Here is a 20,881-nt window from a genome sequence, read left to right as displayed (position 1 = left end):
GGAACTAACGCCGTGCTAAGTACGAGCGCCTCAACGAATATTGGGAAATCGTCCCGTTGTGAAATTTGATGGCGTATCGCGAAAAAATATTTTGCGGCAATCCCAGTAACAAGACCTTCAGTCGAAATTCGTTTAGGCTAAGCCTCGGCGCGTCCTGGGAAACCCCACAATTCTCTGCATGCCAGCTGTTTCTGTTGCAACAGCTGAATTGCCTGTGTCCACGACGGGTTTTATTTCACCCGAGTATTTACAGTGAGGGAAAAAAAAGTATTTGATCCCCTGCAGATTTTGTACGTTTGCCCACTGACAAAGAAATGATCAGTCTATAATTTTAATGGTCGGTTTTTTTGAATAGTGAGAGACAGAATAACAACAATAAAATCCGGAAAAACGCATGTCAAAAATGTTATAAATTGATTTTCATTTTTACTAGGGAAATGAGTATTTGACCCCTCTGCAAAACATGACTTAGTACTTGGTGGCAAAACCCTTGTTGGCAATCACAGAGGTCAGACGTTTCTTGTAGTTGGCCACCAGGTTTGCACACATCTCAGGAGGGATTTTGTCCCACTCCTCTTTGCAGATCTTCTCCAAGTCATTAAGGTTTCGAGGCTGACGTTTGGCAACTCGAACCTTCAGCTCCCTTCACAGATTTTCTATGGAATTAAGGTCTGGAAACTTCTTGAGCCACTCCTTTGTTGCCTTGGCCATGTGTTTTGGGTCATTGTCATGCTGGAATTCCCATCCACGACCCATTTTCAATGCCCTGGCTGAGGGAAGGAGGTTCTCACCCAAGATTTGACGGTACATGGCCCCGTCCATCGTCCCTTTGATGCGGTGAAGTTGTCCTGTCCCCTTAGCAGAAAAACACCCCCAAAGCATAATGTTTCCACATCCATGTTTGACAGTGGGGATGGTGTTCTTGGGGTCATAGGCAGCATTCCTCCTCCTCCAAACACGGCGAGTTGAGTTTATTCCAAAGAGCTCCATTTTGGTCTCATCTGACCACAACACTTTCACACAGTTGTCCTCTGAATCATTCAGATGTTCATTGGCAAACTTTCACACGGGCATGTATATGTGCTTTCTTGAGCAGGGGGACCTTGCGAGCGCTGCAGGATTTTAGTCCTTCACGGCGTAGTGTGTTACCAATTGTTTTCTTGGTGACTATGGTCCCAGCTGCCTTGAGATCATTGATGCCAGTTAAAAAGGGTAAAACCTATTACTATATCCTCCCGTGTAGTTCTGGGCTGAATCCTCACCGTTCTCATGATCATTGCAACTCCACGAGGTGAGATCTTGCACGGAGCCCCAGACCGAGGGAGATTGACAGTTCTTTTGTGTTTCTTCCATTTGCGAATAATCGCACCAACTGTTGTCACCTTCTCACCAAGTTGCTTGGCAATGGTCTTGTAGCCCATTCCAGCCTTGTGTAGGTCTACAATCTTGTCCCTGACATCCTTGGAGAGCTCTTTGGTCTTGGCCATGGTGGAGAGTTTGGAATCTGATTGATTGATTGCTTCTGAGGACAGGTGTCTTTTATACAGGTAACAAGCTGAGATTAGGAGCACTCCCTTTAAGAGTGTGCTCCTAATCTCTGCTCGTTACCTGTATAAAAGACACCTGGGAGCCAGACATCTTTCTGATTGAGAGGGGGTCAAATACTTATTTCCCTCATTAAAATGCAAATCAATTTATAACATTTTTGACATGCGTTTTTCTGGATTTTGTTGTTATTCTGTCTCCCACTGTTCAAATAAACCTACCATTAAAATTATTGACTGATCATTTCTTTGTCAGTGGTCAAACGTACAAAATCAACAGGGGATCAAATGCTTTTTTTCCCTCACTGTAACCGACGTGCGACGATGAATCAGTCGATGTATGCCACACGCTAAGCTCCCGATGCACATGCCACATGTGCATGTTTAAGAAACGCGATCGTTCCCTGTGGACATTCGGCTTCATCAGGCTCTGCTGCGATGCAGACGGCACCCATGTTAACATACGCCCATCAGTACACGCATGCAAACGGTGGCGGGGTGTCAACTTCCTCGCCTGGTATACAGGAGGTCGAGGGTTCGATCCCAACCCTGAGGCTTGTATACTTGGAAGCTTGCACGTTAACCCTGTGGTCATGTGGAGTTCTCGCCGGGTCCTCCAGTTTCTCCCTCCGCGTGTAGAATCAACGTCACGCATTGCGAGTATTTGGACACTGCTGTGCATTTCCACATGATTAGAAACTTTCGTTGATCTGTCAATTGTGTGGCCAAGTTGCTTCGGCGAAAGAGTTTCGTGGCTCAGTGGGCCTTACCTGCTCAAATTCGGCTTCATCAGGCTCTGCTGCGATGCAGACGGCACCCATGTTAACATACGCCCATCAGTACACGCATGCAAACGGTGGCGGGGTGTCAACTTCCTCGCCTGGTATACAGGAGGTCGTGGGTTCGATCCCAACCCTGAGGCTTGTATACTTGGAAGCTTGCACGTTAACCCTGTGGTCATGTGGAGTTCTCGCCGGGTCCTCCAGTTTCTCCCTCCGCGTGTAGAATCAACGTCACGCATTGCGAGTATTTGGACACTGCTGTGCATTTCCACATGATAAGAAACTTTCGTTGATCTGTCAATTGTGTGGCCAAGTTGCTTCGGCGAAAGAGTTTCGTGGCTCAGTGGGCCTTACCTGCTCAAATATTAAAAAAAGTTTTAATTTTTTTATTTAAAGCTTTTGTGACTGCAGGGATTAATATTCTTGGTTCTTTCGGTAAAGTCACCACATAGAAGGGAAACAATAAAATAATAAAAATATAAAACAATAAACTTCTCACGACGTTTCGACTGCAACACAAGAAGCAATCATCATCAGGTGTGAAAACCACAGCAAGAAAATTTGAAAAAGTGGCGGTTATTTTTTTTTCAAATTTTCTTGCTGTGGTTTTCACACCTGATGATGATTGCTTGTGTTGCAGTCGAAACGTCGTGAGAATGTAATTGTTTTATATTTTTATTATTTAATTGTTTCCTTTCTACGTGGTAGTGACTTTACCGAAAGAACCAAGAATAAAAAAAACGTTTTCAGTTGATAGAATATCAACTTAGGGAGCAGCCGCGAATCCCTGACCCGACCGTTCGTTCATTCGTCTGTCCCTCGTTTTCCCTGGGCAGTCTTCCCGTGCCCGGGCAGCGTCCTCCTCGTTGGCGAGGCTTCGCACCTCCTGGAGGCGAAGCAGCAGGCCGGCTCGTGGTGCCGCGACCCGCTGCAGGCCACCGACAAGGTGTACGTCATGCCGTGGACGCCGTTCCGCACCGACAGACTCGTGAAGTACGCCTCCCTCCAGGACATCCTGGCCAGGCGACCGCTCACCAACTACAAGCTGCCGCACCGCGTCGATGGCACGGGCTTCGTGGTGTACGACGGAGCTGTGTTCTTCAACAGGGTCGGTGCCCGGCGCCGGGGGGGGGGGGGGGGTTTCCGCGTGAGCACCAGTGGGATGATGGACGGCAGATGGCGGTAGGGGTGGTAGGGGCGGTAGGGGCGGTCGGGGCGCCCCGGTGGAGAGATGTTAACTACCTCGTTTAGAATCCACACGCTTTTAGAGTAATTGGCCGCTATTACTTTGCCACGTGAGAAGCCGCTTGGTTGAGCTGTCATTTTGTGTGGCCAGCTCGCTTCTGCAAAAGAGCTGTATGGCTTGGTGGACCTTGCCTGGTACGACAGAGCCGTGATGATAATGATGATGACGATAGGGGCCATAGGGGCGGCGCGGTGGAGAGATGTTCACTACCTCGCCTGGTATACAAGAGGCCGTGGGTGAAACCACTTGGCAACGTCGCCCCTTCCCCCTACTGGCAGCGTATACCCGTCTGTGAAATGGCGCCTTCATTCGTGATGGCCCCTGCGGTTCTCAGATTGGCGCGAATACCAAATGTGTTGAATTATTAATCGTGTTCATTACCCGAAGTATAGGACGGCGGTGGGGAGAGAGCTTTTGCCAGAGGGCCGGATAGAACTTTGATTTCTCTTTCCAGGTGGGGGCACCCACACATACGCTGACACTAAACTTTTATCAGGCTAGGGACTGTTGCAATGACTGGTGGAGAGATATTTTTATTATTTTATTGTTTCCCTTCTACGTGACTTTACCGAAAGAACCAAGAATATGGTGGAGAGATGTTTACGACCTCGCCTGGTATACATAAGCTCGTGGGTTCAATCCCGACCCTGACGCCTGCTGCTGTATATTTGGAGTTTGCGTGTTCTCCTCGTGGATTTTTCCTCTGGATCTTCCGTTTTTTTCCCTCCACGTTGAGAATCGACGTCACGCGTTCAGAGTATTTGGCTGCTGTACATTTCCACTCCGTTGAGCCATCATTTAGTGGCCAGGTCGCTTCTGAAAAAGAGCTATCCCGGCTCAGTGGTCCTGACCTGTAAGATAAAAATAGTTAATAGTTTTATAGTTTGTAGACTGAGCTCAGAACTCCAGTAAACATTGCAGTTGCTGAATGCATTAACTGGGGAGCGAGAGCCCTCCAGTTGTGAGCTGTATATACAACAACAACCGCCTTTCGCCACTAAGTGGCGGTGACGTCACCACGACGCTTGTGCCAGGCCATGTGCACCTTGAGGCCACGTGAAGTGTCGAATGCCCGCTGGCAGGAGGTCACAGGGCAGACCCAGGTGCCATGGGTCGACTGACTGAGATGACCGAGATAACCGGCTGATGCACCACCTGTGCCCCCTACTGTGCCAACTTGCTGTGTTTTAGCCACCCGGCGCTCCGCTCGTTGTTGTGAGCGTCGCTCCTCAACCCTCTGTTGTTGTTGGAGGGTGACTGCCTACAACTGCCCAGTAGCGTCCTTCACAAGCCTCCTCCACAGAGGCCGATCTTGACACCGCTGGTACCAGTCATTGGCAAGTCCACTCAGCTCCACATCCTCCTGTACCACGTCACTCCATCTCTTCTCTAGCCCGTGCCGCGCCCGTTTAGCCACCTCGATCCGGCCGAACAAAAGCGATTTGGGCATGCGGTGATTGGGCATGCGGGCTACATGGCCCAGCCAACGCAGCCTTGCCTGCCGGAGGAGCTCACCGATGGGACTTTGTCCAGATCTTTCGAGGAATTGTGAACTCCTCACACAATCCAGTCTGGTTAAACCCAGGATGGATTGTAGGCAGGCCAGCCTAAATGTTTCTAACTGGCGAAGGTGTTCCATTAGGGGTGTCCACGTTTCGCAAGCATAGAGAAGGGAGGGAATGACTGTGGCAGAGAAGACCTGAAGCTTCTTGCGGAGTGACAGACCAGGTAGCTTCCACACAGCTTTATGCAACGATGAAAAGATGATGCCGCTCGACTGATTCGGAGTGAGACCTCTGCTGTTAAACCGGAGCCTGTCATGAGCACACTGCCCAGGTATGGGAAACTCTCCACTCTCTCCACAACTGCCCCATCACCGATTGGGAGTTGTGGGGGTGGAGTGTCCGATGGTATAAAATACCCAGGCAGGTGCTTAGTTTTGGTGGGGCTGATGGTAAGGCCCCACCACTCCGTGGCACACTCAAGTTTCAGCAGCAGCACCTCCAATTTCTCCTCTGAGTGAGCTGCTATTACCAGGTCGTCCGCATACATAACGTGGTTGACCAATAGGGAGCCATCCCTTGACCGCACCCGGGCATCGATCAGCCTCCCATTCTACCTGTACCAGATGGAAATTCCTCGGGTACAGCTACTGAAGGCTTCACGAACTACGTGGTCGAAATAGATGTTAAATAATGTTGGAGCCAGAGGACATCCCTGTTGCACCCCAAGGTGTACAGGGAATGGCTCTGACTCCCGGCCACATAGTTTTACCCGGGCCCGCTCAGTATCATGAAGGTCCTTAATGATCATGAGCAGAGGCTCAGGGATTCCGAAAATACGAAGAACAACCCAGAGCCCAGGCCTATTGATGGTATCATAGGCCTTGACCAGGTCAATGGAGCAGAGATGTAGGTCTTGTTGGAATTCCCTACACTTCTGCTGTAGCACACGGGCAGAATATATGGCATCTGTTCAGGACCGCCCTTTCCTGAAACCGTATTGGAGCTCCGCCAGCCTCTCCTCAGTGTGCCTAGCAAGGCGATGTTGAATAATCCTTGAGATTCCCCTGTAGTTGTTACAGTCTGTGCGGTCCCCCTTCTTCCAATCCTGCAGAACCCATCCAGTGGTCCAGACTGTTGTTATGATGTCATGTAGGGCAGTCTGTGCACAAACGCCACAATCCCTCAGCATTTCGCTTGGGAGATCATTTCTGCCCGGTGCCTTTCCTGGTTTCAGGCTCTGGATCGCCTTCAGTACTTCCTCAATGGATGGCACCTCAGCCAGCCACTCACAGGGGGTGACTTCTTCCTCCAATATTTGAGGCACCGCAGCCTCAGCAGGGTCATCCCCACTTTGTCCCATGATGTTTTCCAGGCTGAGGGATTCCCCCTCCCCCAGGACCTCACAGAAATGCTAAGCAAATCTGCAAACCTGTTCCTGGGGGTCGGAGATCGGATCACCGTTCTTTCCCCTAATGATGGTAATAGGTGTGGCGCTGCAGGTTACTTTTTTGATGGAGTTAAATAGAGATTTGTGATCGCGGGCCATTGAGGCAGACTTCATCTCCACAGCAACCCGCGACCACCACCCATCCTTGCAGCGCCTCACGGCTCTCCGAACCTCCGAGCGAAGGCTGAGGTAAGCCTCCTCATTCTCCGACGTGGGATGCTGTAGCCGATGAGCGTGGGCCTGTCGCTTTTTCTCAACCATCCTGAACACCTCCTCTGTCAGCCAGGGTCTCTGGGGAGGTCTGGACCGCGTACCCAAAGCAGCCATACACACACACAAAGATAAAGATCCCCCATATAGCCTTAACAGACTGTAGGGGCAAGTGCTGTTAGCGAGCACCTATGAAGGTCGGAACGGTACACGAGGGGGTGGGTGGCCAGCACCACGCCCGACCGCCTTTGTCTCCCCAGTGGCAATGTTTTTATCCACCGCACCAGGTACTCATTTGAGGCTGAGTCGACCTAGGGGAGGCCCAAGACCGGTTCAGATAATCGTCACTGACGGTGTTGGCCGTGAGCGGGAATCGAACCCGGGTCGCTGGGTTCGTAGCGCAGCGTAGCACTAACCGCTACACTACCGCTCCCACACACACGCACACACACATACATACACACATACACACACACTCAGACACTCGCACTCAAACACCTTTGTACCTTCACCTCCGCTCTCCCTCACACACTGTGAGGAGCGCCCCCACGCACTTCACTTGTGCTCATCAAAGACCAAGATCCCCTGTAAAGCCTTCAACAGACTGTTGGGGCAAGCGCTGTTAGCGAGCAGCACCTCTGATGGGCAGGCGCAGCGTACGAGGGGCTGGCGTGGCCAACACCACCACCACCACGCCCGGATCTTTCATGGTCACACCTTCACCCACTCATACACGCACACACACTCACACTCTCCTCTCACGCTCACCTTTTCTCTCCCCACCCCCTCTCCCTCACACACTCACTCACTCACCTCTCCCCACACACTCACTTACTCACCTGTCACACCCACACTCACCTCTCCACCACACACACACACTCACCCCCCCTCTCACTCTCACCTTCCCTCTCCCCACCCCCTCTCCCTCCCTCCCTCCCTCTCCCTCATGCACTCACTCACCTCTTCCCACACACTCACCCACCTCTCCCCACACACATCCACACTCACTCACCTCTCCCCACACACACACACGCACTCACTCACCTCTCACACCCACACTCACTCACCTCTCCACCACACACTCACTCACTCACCCCTCACACCCACACTCACCCACCTCTCCACCACACACGCCCACACTCACCTCTCACACCCACACTCACTCACCTCTCCACCACACACACACTCACTCACCTCTCACACCCACACTCACTCACCTCTCCACCACACACTCACTCACTCACCCCTCACACCCACACTCACCCACCTCTCCACCACACACACTCACACTCACCTCACCACACACACACACTCACCTCTCACACCCACACTCACCCACCTCTCCACCACACACACACTCACTCACCTCTCACACCCACACTCACTCACCTCTCCACCACACACACACACTCACCTCTCACAACCACACACACTCACCCACCTCTCCACCACACACACACTCACCCACCTCTCCACCACACACACACTCACTCACCTCTCACACCCACACTCACTCACCTCTCCACCACACACTCACTCACTCACCTCTCACACCCACACTCACTCACCTCTCCACCACACACACACACTCACCTCTCACACCCACACTCACCCACCTCTCCACCACACACACTCACCTCTCACACCCACACTCACTCACTCACCTCTCCACCACACACACACCCACCTCTCGACCACACACACACTCACCTCTCACACCCACACTCACTCACCTCTCCACCACACACACATACTCACCTCTCACACTCACCCACCACTACACCACACACACACACTCACTCACCTCTCACACTCACACTCACCCACCTCACCACACACTCACTCAACTCTCACACTCACTCACTCACCTCTCCACCACACACCACACTCACTCACTCACTCACCTCTTACACCCACACTCACCTCTCCACCACACACACACTCACCTCTCACACTCACCCAACTCACCACACACTCACTCACTCACTCACCTCTCACACTCACTCACTCACTCACCTCTCCACCACACACCACACTCACTCACTCACTCACCTCTTACACCCACACTCACCTCTCCACCACACACACACCACACTCACTCACCTCACCACACACTCACTCACCTCACCACACACTCACTCACTCACTTAACATCTCCCTGCCACCCACGCTGCGCGCCGTCGCAGGAGCGAACGCGCAGCGTCGTCAAGTTCGACCTGCGCACGCGCGTCAAGGGCGGCGAGGCATTCATCCCCAACGCCAACTACCACGACACTTCGCCCTACCGCTGGGGCGGCAAGTCCGACATCGACCTGGCGGCCGACGAGCGCTGCCTCTGGGTCGTCTACGCCACGGAGCAGAACCACGGGCGCATGGTGGTGAGCCGCTTAAATCCGCGCGCGATGCGCGTCGAGGCCTCCTTCGAGACGGCCTACGTCAAGCGCTCGGCCTCCGACGCCTTCATGGCGTGCGGCGTCCTCCACGTCCTGCGCTCGACTTACGAGGACGACGGCGACGGAGGGGCGGACGCTGTGGGAGGAGGAGGAGGGGGAGGTGGGGGGACGAGCGACCGCATCGACTACGTGTACGACACCGACTCGCGGCGGGACGCTCGCGTCTCCGTCCCGTTCCCCAACCCGTTCCGGTTCATCACGTCGGTGCAGTACAACGCGCGCGACCGCGCCCTCTACGTGTGGAACAACCACCACGCGCTGCGCTACGCGCTGCGCTTCGGCACGCGGGACCCTGCTGCGGGTGAGCGGGAGGGTGTCGGTGGGGTTGGTTGTGGGTTGGGGGGAGCGGGGGGGTGGAAGAGTGGGGCGGTGGGGAGCGGTTGGATTGGAGTTTGAAAGTCCGCTTTGTCTTCTTTGGTTCTTTCGGTAAAGTCACGTAGAATGAGAATAAAATAATAAATTGATAAAATAAAATAACACAATAATATTCTCACGACGTTTCGGCCACAACACAAGCGGCCTTCATCAGGTAAAGGGACGAGACTGTCTGGTAGGACAGCGCTGGAGTGAAAAAAAGCCACGTTCAGATCACGACCTTTAAGCTGTGTCAGAAGAAACAAAGCACCTTGACAAAGGAATTAGCATATAATTTAGCATTAAAATGGCCGAGTGATTAGCTTGTGACTGGTCACAGAAATGGCTATGTTGAAGTCAAGGTCTACACATCTGAGCTATTCACAGTAACTGGGTATACAATACAATGTATAATGAATACTATATAGTGAACCAATAAAAAACTAAAATATAAATTACCTTAATGTTATCAATAAACTCTATATTCTCCAATCAGCTAAGCTACCAACAATAAGTCGTTATATATCACAATGCTATATGGCGAAAAAATGGGTGGATTCTTACCCTCAACTTTAGTAACACGGATAGCTACGGGCCCCGTTCAGACGGACGAGTTCATCCAAGGTCGGAACAGAGGAGGGGGAGAGAGACAGCTACGAGGCGCTATTATACTCCATGTTGTAAACCATACCATTAACCGTGGTGTGAGAGGTATTAAGAGTCAATGCTGGTGAAAGAGCTGCGGTCTGAAGGTCATCGTAAAATACAATTAATTAACAACGGAAAAGGTTTAAAACATCTTTCCAATGGTTATTAAGCCAGAATCCATCTTCTCGGTTGAAATTGTCTCTGTGCTTGTATATGTGAATGGCCTCATGAACGAATCTCTCATGGTAGCCGGTTGGTTTGCAAAGAACCTCCGTCTTGGAGAAGTCAATGTCATGTGAGCCCACTGAATTATAACAGTGTTCTGCCACGGCAGAGGAGTTCGTCCTACCGTGTTTCAAGTCTGCTTTATGTTCACGGATGCGGTCCGAGATATGTCGTTTGGTTTCTCCAATGTAGCTACTACCACAGAGGCACTTTAGTTTGTAAACGCCCGGGTCCTGTATGTCTGGAACAGCATCTTTTACAGATGGAACTAGATCACGGATTTTATGTATTGTGTTGAATCGGACCTGGATCTTGTGTTTATTCAGGATTTTGGAGATCTTTTTAGTGACCCCTGCAATGTAGGGTAAGGTGATGGTTTTGAGTGGCTCCACAAGAGAATCCTTCTTCATGACTGGAGTGATGGCTTTGCGGATTGTGTAGTCGGAGTAACCATTAGCCCTGAGAGCCTGGTGTACGTGCTTGAGTTCACTGGTAATGTGTTCCTGGTCGGAAATGCATTGGGCTCTATGGTATAGAGTCTTGATGAGGGAGTTCTTCTGGGATGGATGGTGGTGGGAATCCGGTTTCAAGTGAGCATCTGTATGGGTGGCTTTCCTGTAGACAGAGTGGCTCATTGAACCATCATATCTCCTTTTAATTAAGACATCCAAAAAGGGTAGTTTGCCATCTTTTTCGACCTCCATGGTAAATCTGATGGCTGGGTGTATGGAATTGATGTGGTCGCGGAATTGGTCTAGAGCAGGCTGGCCATGTGGCCAGATGACAAAGGTGTCATCTTCGTACCTCTTCCATAAGGTTGGTGAACAAGGACACCACATCAAAACTGACAAGCAGGTCGTCTGGAGACAGGGAAATGCCTTTGATTGTCGATACCAGGTGAGTAGAATTTAGTACCGCAGAGGTGGTTTTTCCAGTGAAAGGTCGCAGTATATCAGCAAGAAAACGTGCCAGTTTATAGGTGGGGGAGTTGATAGTAGAGACAATGGGACGAAGGGGTGTATCTTCTCTGTGTATCTTTGGAAGGCCATATAATCTTGGTGGTCTGGCAGCAGAGGGTTTCAACGAGAACTGTTTGGTCTCATCAATTAATGCTGTTGAATCAGAGATGATTTTGTTCGTTTTGGTAACCAGGCTGTTGGTGGGATCTCTTTTTATTTTTGTATAGCTGCCATCGTTGAGTAGTTCTTGAATTTTGTTGTTATATTCTATTTTGTCCATGATGACAGTGGCATTGCCCTTGTCGGCTGAGAGGACGACAATATCATCCCTCTTTTTAATTGAGATAATTCAAAACGTTCGTCTTTGCTGATGTTGCTGGGTGGCAACTTAGCGTTTTTGAGGGTTGCAGCGATTTCAGATCTTGCTACATCTGCAGCGATGGGACTCAAGCCCTTGAGTGCAACGTCGACATGGGCAATGATATCATTAACCGGTAAGTGTCTCGGTGTGACAGCAAAGTTTAGACCTTTAGCTAAAACGGATTTCAGACCATCAGAAATGGAACTGTTACTGCGATTAATTACGACTTTGTTGACGTCTATCTTTTCGGTGCGTGGGTGTACCCCCCCTTGTGAGACATTGCTTAACCAACACATACTTCACCTGGAATGAAACTTTCTACAAACAAAATGAGGGCACCCCAATGGGCCCCCCCCCCTATCTCCGGTTGTAGCCAACGTATTCATGGAAAAAATTGAAACTGACGCCATCCAGACTGCCACTCTACGCCCGACCTTATGGAAGAGGTACGTGGATGACACCTTTGTCATCTGGCCACATGGCCAGCCTGCTCTAGACCAATTCCGCGACCACATCAATTCCATACACCCAGCCATCAGATTTACCATGGAGGTCGAAAAAGATGGCAAACTACCCTTTTTGGATGTCTTAATTAAAAGGAGACATGATGGTTCAATGAGCCACTCTGTCTACAGGAAAGCCACCCATACAGATGCTTTCTTGAAACCGGATTCCCACCACCATCCATCCCAGAAGAACTCCCTCATCAAGACTCCATACCATAGAGCCCAATGCATTTCCGACCAGGAACACATTACCAGTGAACTCAAGCACGTACACCAGGCTCTCAGGGTTAATGGTTACTCCGACTACACAATCCGCAAAGCCATCACTCCATTCATGAAGAAGGATTCTCTTGTGGAGCCACTCAAAACCATCACCTTACCCTACATTGCAGGGGTCACTAAAAAGATCTCCAAAATCCTGAATAAACACAAGATCCAGGTCCGATTCAACACAATACATAAAATCCGTGATCTAGTTCCATCTGTAAAAGATGCTGTTCCAGACATACAGTACCCGGGCGTTTACAAACTAAAGTGCCTCTGTGGTAGTAGCTACATTGGAGAAACCAAACGACATATCTCGGACCGCATCCGTGAACATAAAGCAGACTTGAAACACGGTAGGACGAACTCCTCTGCCGTGGCAGATCACTGTTATAATTCAGTGGGCTCACATGACATTGACTTCTCCAAGACGGAGGTTCTTTGCAAACCAACCGGCTACCATGAGAGATTCGTTCATGAGGCCATTCACATATACAAGCACAGAGACAATTTCAACCGAGAAGATGGATTCTGGCTTAGTAACCATTGGAAAGATGTTTTAAACCATTTCCGTTCTTAATTAATTGTATTTTACGATGACCTTCAGACCGCAGCTCTTTCACCAGCATTGACTCTTAATACCTCTCACACCACGGTTAATGGTATGGTTTACAACATGGAGTATAATAGCGCCTCGCAGCTGTCTCTCTCCCCCTCCTCTGTTCCGACCTTGGATGGACTCGTCCGTCTGAACGGGGCCCGTAGCTATCCGTGTTGCTAAAGTTGAGGGTAAGAATCCACCCATTTTTTCGCCATATAGCATTGTGATATATAACGACTTATTGTTGGTAGCTTAGCTGATTGGAGAATATAGAGTTTATTGATAACATTAAGGTAATTTATATTTTAGTTTTTTATTGGTTCACTATGTAGTATTCATTATACATTGTATTGTATACCCAGTTACTGTGAATAGCTCAGATGTGTAGACCTTGACTTCAACATAGCCATTTCTGTGACCAGTCACTAGCTAATCACTCAGTTATTTCAATGCTAAATTCGCCTAGTTATTTCAATGCTAAATTCTCCTGTTTGATTTGTACTAGGTGCCTCGGTGAATGTGTATGCTCTGACTTTAAAGATAGCTATTTCTGTGACCAGTTACAAGCTAATCACTCAGCTATTTCAATGCTAAATTCTATGCCTCATCCTTTGTCAAGGGGTGCCTCTGCAGATGTGTATGCTTTAACTTAGCTATTTCAATGCTAAATTCTATGCTAATTCCTTTGTCAAGGGGTGCCTCTGCGGATGTGTATGCTTTAACTTTAACATAGCCATTTCTGTGACCAGTCACAAGCTAATCACTCGGCCATTTCAATGCTAAATTATATGCTAATTCCTTTGTCAAGGCGCTTTGTTTCTTCTGACACAGCTTAAAGGTCGTGATCTGAACGTGGCTTTCTTTCACTCCAGCGCTGTCCTACCAGACAGTCTCGTCCCTTCACCTGATGAAGGCCGCTTGTGTTGTGGCCGAAACGTCGTGAGAATATTATTGTGTTATTTTATTTTATCAATTTATTATTTTATTCTCATTCTACGTGACTTTACCGAAAAACCAAAGAAGATGAATCCTTGCAGTCATGAAAGCTTTAAATCGAAATGTCCTCTTTGTCTTGCAGTTCGATGGCATTATGACAATAATAATAACAGTGACGATAAAAATTAATTTGCTTGCTTCATGCCGCTGCTGGTGGAAGGGATTCTACTCGAGTGAGCTCTAGAGAGGGTACTTGGCCTACTCTTCCACGCTGGCCAGACTTCTTTGAGAGGCGGGAGTACGGGGACACGCTTTGGCCCACCATAGCGACCTACCCATCGAATACCAGGCGAGGCGGTTAACATCTCACCACGGAGAGAGAGAGAGACACGCAAACTCCAAATATACAGCAGCAGCAGGCGTCAGGTTCGGGATCGAACCCACGACATCCTGTATACCAGGCGAGGTAGTTAACATCTCACAACGGAGAGAGACACGCAAACTCCAAATATACAGCAGCAGGCATCAGGGTCAGGATCGAACCCACGACTTCCTGTACACCAGGCGAGGTAGTCAACATCTATGCCACTGCGGTGCCCAAGTTGAGGAGTTGGTTGTCAACAGACACTCGCCGTCGCATTCGACGACGACTCAAAACTGATTTTCCTGCTAAAGAAGAGCGTCTCGAGGCATTTGGCTCTCATCTCCCGCTTACAACCCTGAGCCAGCGTGGGAATTCCACCTTCCTATGGCGGGGCCAAGTTTGCTCACAGGACAATGTCATTACATTCAGAGCGAGTGATTAAATCCAGCCGCTCGTACCAAACTGACCTTTTAAAACCAGAGGTAGGACCCCATCCATGGCCCTACGGCTTTGCTTCACAGAGGCCCACAGCCGCATGAGGACTGCCACGGGTGATTGTTATCCATCGCCGGGAGGCACTCATCGACTAAACGGCGCAGGGGTCTCAAGTCGCTCTCCCATCACCGCCTCGTCTGTTTGACATTTTTATTGAACTCGCTCCGTCTGTTGTTGACGTGTACTCAACAGACGTCTGCAATAACCGCGCACATACTTGCGGTGAACTTGCAAACGGAAACATCACGCTCCGGTAGTATGTGATGCACTGTCTTTGAAACGTATTGGCCTACACCAGAGACAGCCGTCTTTATGGCCCAGTCCCATCAGTGTCTGGCCAGAGAATGCCGAAAGGTGACCAGGACAAGGACAACGGCACTATCGGAGCGTTGATAGCTCGGAGGTGAACAGCAACACCATCGGGAAATATTGTTTTGCCAGTATCAAAAGTATTGAAAGATAAGAATAGGTTTTAGCCATTTCTGCCAATAACACAGGAGGCTTTATTTAAAGCTTTCGTGACTGCAGGGATTCATATTCTTGGTTCTTTTGGTAAAGTCACCACGTAGAAGGGAAAGAATAAAATTATAAAAATATAAAAAAACAATACAATTCTCACGACGTTTCGACTGCAACACCAAGCCATCGTCATCAGGTGTGAAAACCAGAGCAAGAAAATGTTCTTGCTGTGTTTTTTTCTTGCTGTGGTTTTCACACCTGATGATGATTGCTTTGTGTTGCAGTCGAAACGTCGTGAGAATTTTATTGTTTTATATTTTTATTATTTTATTGTTTCCCTTCTACATGGTGGTGACTTTACCAAAAGAACCAAGAATATGAATCCCTGCAGTCACGGAAGCTTTGAATCAAACCTCCTGTGTTATTGGCAGAAAGGGCTAAAACCTATTCTTATCTTTCAATACTTTTGATACTGGCAAAACAATATTTCCCGATGGTGTAGCTGCTCACCCCCGAGCTATCAAGGCTCCGATAGTGCCGTTGTCCTTGTCCTGGTCACCTTTCGGCATTCTCTGGTGAGACACTGATGGGACTGGGCCATTAAGACGGCTGTCTCTGGTGCAGGCCAATACGTTTCAAAGACAGTGCATCACATACTACCAGAGCGTTATGTTTCCGTTTGCAAGTTCACCACAAGTATGTGCGTGGTTATTGCGGACGTGATTGCTTGTGTGAGGTTTCGTCTGTTTTAGTGTTTGAGCATCTTAACACCTCCTGTTTTAGTGCCAGAAAGGGGTCAAGCCTATTCTTGTTTTTCACACGGTGATCGACTTTGTTCGACGGTAGCGATCGGGGCGGTACGTTGGAACTTTCTCTCGCGCCCCGCGTGGCCGACTGCGCTAATCGGAGGTGCGTGAGGAGGCCTCCTCCTTGGCTTTTGTCTCTGACGTTGCGCTCGCCAGCTGCCCCCCCCCCCCCCCCCACGGGTCGAGCATGAGGCCAGAAAACTTTGAAGCGGCTCAAGCTTTGAACTCTTTGGGACACCGGGGATGGCCTTCCTGAAACCGGGGAACGTTCGGCCAGTGCAGGACGTTTGGTAGCCCTGCGCCGCTGCGCTTGGGTTGTGAATGTTTGCACGTTGAACTTTTTCCGCGCCGTACGTAGCCGATCGTGCCAATAGGCGGTGTCGAATGGAGCGGCCGGCCGTCGCTGCTCTTGCCGCCGTCGACTGTGTAAATGTTAGCCGGTCGCGCCCGTGTCATCAATGCGGTCGTTTTGTTCTTTGCGTTTCCCACAATGCAGTGCACGAGATTTCGACGTCGGGGCCTTCCAGCGGAGGCGGCACCGCAAGTCCTCCGCGGAGCCGCGTGGCGACGGTGCCGCCCATCCCTGCGCAACTGCCGCAGGTGACGGTGGTGGTGATGGTGGTGGTAGCAGCAAGAGTGTTGGCAGTAGTGGTGGTGGTGGTGATAGTGGTGGGGAGCGGTGGTGCGGCGATTAGCGCTACGCCGCGCTACGAACCCGGCGACCCCGAGTTCGATTCCCGCTCACGGCCAACACCGGTGACGATTATCTGAACCGGTCCTGGGACTCCTCTCCTAGGTCGACTCAGCCTCAAATAATTAGCTGGTGCGGTGCGTAAAAACATCACCGCAGGCGGTCGGGCATGGTGCTGGCCACTCATCCCCTTGCGTGCCGTGCCGACCTTCATAGCTGCTCGCGAACAGCACTTGCCCCTACAGTCTGTTAAAGGCTATACGGGGGGGTGGGGGATCTTTATATTTGTTGGCAGTGGTAGTGGCGACTGTGGTGGTGGCGTTGTTGTTGCTGATGGTAGTGGTGGTGAGCGGTGGCGGTTGGCGCACCGCACCTCCGATTAGCACGGTTGGCTCTGCACGGTTGGCGAAAGAGGTTCAACACTTGCAACGCTGCGCTCCACTCTTTAACGCCACCGCAGGACACGACCGACGTGAAACCGGGAGACGCGGCGCCCGCTGACGGCGGCGAGGGCGGCACCAGCGAGCCCGCATTCTGTCCCCCCACGCTCGCCCACGCCGTCCAGTGGCCCCAGCTGCCGCCGGGCAAGACGGCGGAGAGGCCCTGTCCTGCGGGTGCCGTCGGTGAGTCCGCCCGCCCTCCGCCTCCGCCCGTCTCCCTCTGTCTCCCTCTGTCTCCGAGTCTCTATCTGCGTCTCTATCTCTCACGTCTCCCTCTGTCTCCCTCTGTCTCCAGGTCTCTAGCTGCGTCTCTGTCTCTCACGTCTCCCTCTGTCTCCCCCTGTCTCCGAGTCTCTATCTGCGTCTCTGTCTCTCACGTCTCCCTCTGTCTCCCCCTGTCTCCAGGTCTCTAGCTGCGTCTCTGTCTCTCACGTCTCCCTCTGTCTCCCCCTGTGTCCGAGTCTCTATCTGCGTCTCTGTCTCTCACGTCTCCCTCTGTCTCCCCCTGTCTCCGGGTCTCTAGCTGCGTCTCTGTCTCTCACGTCTCCCTCTGTCTCCCCCTGTCTCCGAGTCTCTATCTGTGTCTCTATCTCTCACGTCTCCCTCTGTATCCCCCTGTCTCCCCCTGTCTCCTGGTCTCTAGCTGCGTCTCTGTCTCTCACGTCTCCCTCTGTCTCCCCCTGTGTCCGAGTCTCTATCTGTGTCTCTATCTCTCACGTCTCCCTCTGTCTCCCTCTGTCTCCGGGTCTCTACCTGCGTCTCTATCTCTCACGTCTCCCTCTGTCTCCCCCTATCTCCGAGTCTCTATCTGCGTCTCTGTCTCTCACGTCTCCCTCTATCTCCGTGTCTCTGTCTCCCAAATCTTCCTCTGTATCAGTGTCTCTATCTGCGTGTCTGTTTCTCTCACATCTCCCTATCTCCATCTTTCTTTCTATTTATCTGTGTGTGTGTGTGTCTGTGTGTGTATCTGTGTATGCTGATGATTTGGTAATAGCTGCTCAGTCAGAGGAGGAGTTGGAGACGCTGCTGCTGAGACTGGAGCGTGCCACTAAGAGGTGGGGCCTTACCATCAGCCCCACCAAAACTAAGCACCTGCCTGGGTATTTTGTACCATCGGAGACTCCACCCCCACAACTCCCAATCGGTGATGGGGCAGTTGTGGAGAGAGTGGAGAGTTTCCCATACCTGCGCAGTGTGCTTATGACTGGCTCCAGTTTAACAGCAGAGGTCTCACTCCTAATCAGTCGAGCGGCAATATCTTTTCTTCGGTTGCGTAACGCTGTGTGGAAGCTACCTGGTCTGTCGCTCCGCACTAAGCTTCAGGTCTTCTCGGCCACGGTCATTCCCTCCCTTCTCTACGCTTGCGAAACGTGGACCCCCCTAATGGAACATCTTCGCCGGTTAGAAACATTTAGGCTGGCCTGCCTACGATCCATCCTGGGTTTAACCAGACTGGATTGTGTGAGGAGCTCACAAATCCTTGAAAGATCTGGGCAGGGTCCCATCGGTGAGCTCCTCCGGCAGGCAAGGCTGCGATGGCTGGGTCATGTAGCCCGCATGCCCAGCTACCGCATGCCGAAACAGCTTTTGTTTGGCCGGATTGAGGGGGCTAAGCGGGCGCGGCACGGGCTAGAGAAGAGATGGAGTGATGTGGTACAGGAGGACGTGGAGCTGAGTGGACTTGCCGATGACTGGTACCAGCGGTGTCAAGATCGGCCTCTGTGAAGGAGGCTCGTGAAGGATGCTACTGGGCAGTTGGAGGCAGTCGCCCTCCAACAACAACGGAGGGCGGAGGAGCGACGCTCACAACAACGAGCGGAGCGCCGGGTGGCTAAAGCACAGCAGGTTGGCACAGTAGGGGGCACAGGTGGTGCATCAGCCAGTCATCTCAGTCAGTCGACCCGTGGCACCTGGGTCTGCCCAGTGACCTCCTGCCAGCGGGCGTTCAACACTTCACGTGGCCTCACGGTGCACATAGCCTGGCACAAGCGTCGTGGTGACGTCACCGCCACTTAGTGGCGAATGGCGGTTGTTGTTGTTGTTGTTGTACTAGGGAGACAATGGTCTATGTAGGCTACAGAGGGATCTGTGTGTGTGTGTACTGGAGAGACAATGGTCTATGTAGGCTATAGATGGATCTGTGTGTGTGTGTACTAGGGAGACAATGGTCTATGTAGGCTACAGAGGGATCTGTGTGTGTGTGTACTAGGGAGACAATGGTCTATGTAGGCTATAGAGGGATCTGTGTGTGTGTACTTAGGGAGACAATGGTCTATGTAGGGTACAGAGGGGTCTGTGTGTGTGTACTAGGGAGACAATGGTCTATGTAGGCTACAGAGGGATCTGTGTGTGTGTTCTAGGGAGACAATGGTGTATGTAGGCTACAGAGGGATCTGTGTGTGTGTGTGTGTACTGGGGAGACAATGGTCTATGTAGGTTACAGAGGGATCTGTGTGTGGGTGTGTGTACTAGGGAGACAATGGTCTATGTAGGCTACAGAGGGATCTTTGTGTGTGTGTGTACTGGGGAGACAATGGTCTATGTAGGCTACAGAGGGATCTGTGTGTGTGTGTACTGGGGAGACAATGGTCTATGTAGGCTACAGAGGGAGCTGTGTGTGTGTGTACTAGGGAAACAATGGTCTATGTAGGCTACAGAGGGATCTGTGTGTGTGTGTACTAGGGAGACAATGGTCTATGTAGGCTACAGAGGGATCTGTGTGTGTGTACTAGGGAAACAATGGTCTATGTAGGCTACAGAGGGATCTTTGTGTGTGTGTACTGGGGAGACAATGGTCTATGTAGGCTACAGAGGGATCTGTGTGTGTGTGTGTACTAGGGAGACAATGGTCTATGTAGGCTACAGAGGGATCTGTGTGTGTGTGTGTACTGTCTATGTAGGCTACAGAGGGATCTGTGTGTGTGTGTACTAGGGAGACACTGGTCTATGTAGGCTACAGAGGGATCTGTGTGTGTACTTAGGGAGACAATGGTCTATGTAGGCTACAGAGGGATCTGTGTGTGTGTGTGTACTAGGGAGACAATGGTCTATGTAGGCTACAGGGGGATCTTTGTGTGTGTGTACTAGGGAGACAATGGTCTATGTAGGCTACAGAGGGATCTTTGTGTGTGTGTGTACTGGGGAGACAATGGTCTATGTAGGCTACAGAGGGATCTTTGTGTGTGTGTGTACTGGGGAGACAATGGTCTATGTAGGCTACAGTGGGATCTGTGTGTGTGTGTACTGGGGAGACAATGGTCTATGTAGGCTACAGAGGGATCTGTGTGTGTGTGTGTACTGGGGAGACAATGGTCTATGTAGGCTACAGAGGGATCTTTGTGTGTGTGTGTGAACGCGTGCGTGTGTGGGTGTTTGTGCACACGCCGTGTGTGTGCGTGGATCAATCACGTGAGGTGGGGAGCGGCGATTCCACTGTTGGCGCACTGCGCTTCGAACCCGGCGATCTGAATTGGATTTTCCAGCCGCAGCATCGGTGGCGATTGATATCTGACCAGAGTCTTGGGCATCCCTTAGGTGAACTCAGACTAAATCGATGAATTTCCTATATGTGCAAATGTGTACGAT

General features: G+C 50.9%; 1 protein-coding gene across 1 annotated transcript in view; it reads left to right on the top strand.

The window, feature by feature from the left end:
- The window catches only part of LOC142912434 (adhesion G protein-coupled receptor L3-like), a 28,007-nt gene that overhangs the window by 4,775 nt on the left and 2,351 nt on the right, over window positions 1-20,881 (top strand). Inside the window, exons 2-5 of the mRNA XM_076060632.1 lie at window positions 3,163-3,434; window positions 8,921-9,488; window positions 16,662-16,765; window positions 17,317-17,479. Of these exons, the coding sequence (XP_075916747.1) occupies window positions 3,163-3,434; window positions 8,921-9,488; window positions 16,662-16,765; window positions 17,317-17,479 (1,107 nt within the window). The remainder of the gene's footprint in view (window positions 1-3,162; window positions 3,435-8,920; window positions 9,489-16,661; window positions 16,766-17,316; window positions 17,480-20,881) is intronic.

This window comes from Petromyzon marinus, unplaced genomic scaffold, assembly GCF_048934315.1.
Source record: "Petromyzon marinus isolate PM22_M1 ecotype Great Lakes invasive population unplaced genomic scaffold, UKy_Petmar_22M1.pri1.0 PM_G_Scaffold_20, whole genome shotgun sequence".
NCBI lineage: Eukaryota > Metazoa > Chordata > Hyperoartia > Petromyzontiformes > Petromyzontidae > Petromyzon > Petromyzon marinus.
This window is presented reverse-complemented; position numbering and strand designations above follow the sequence as displayed.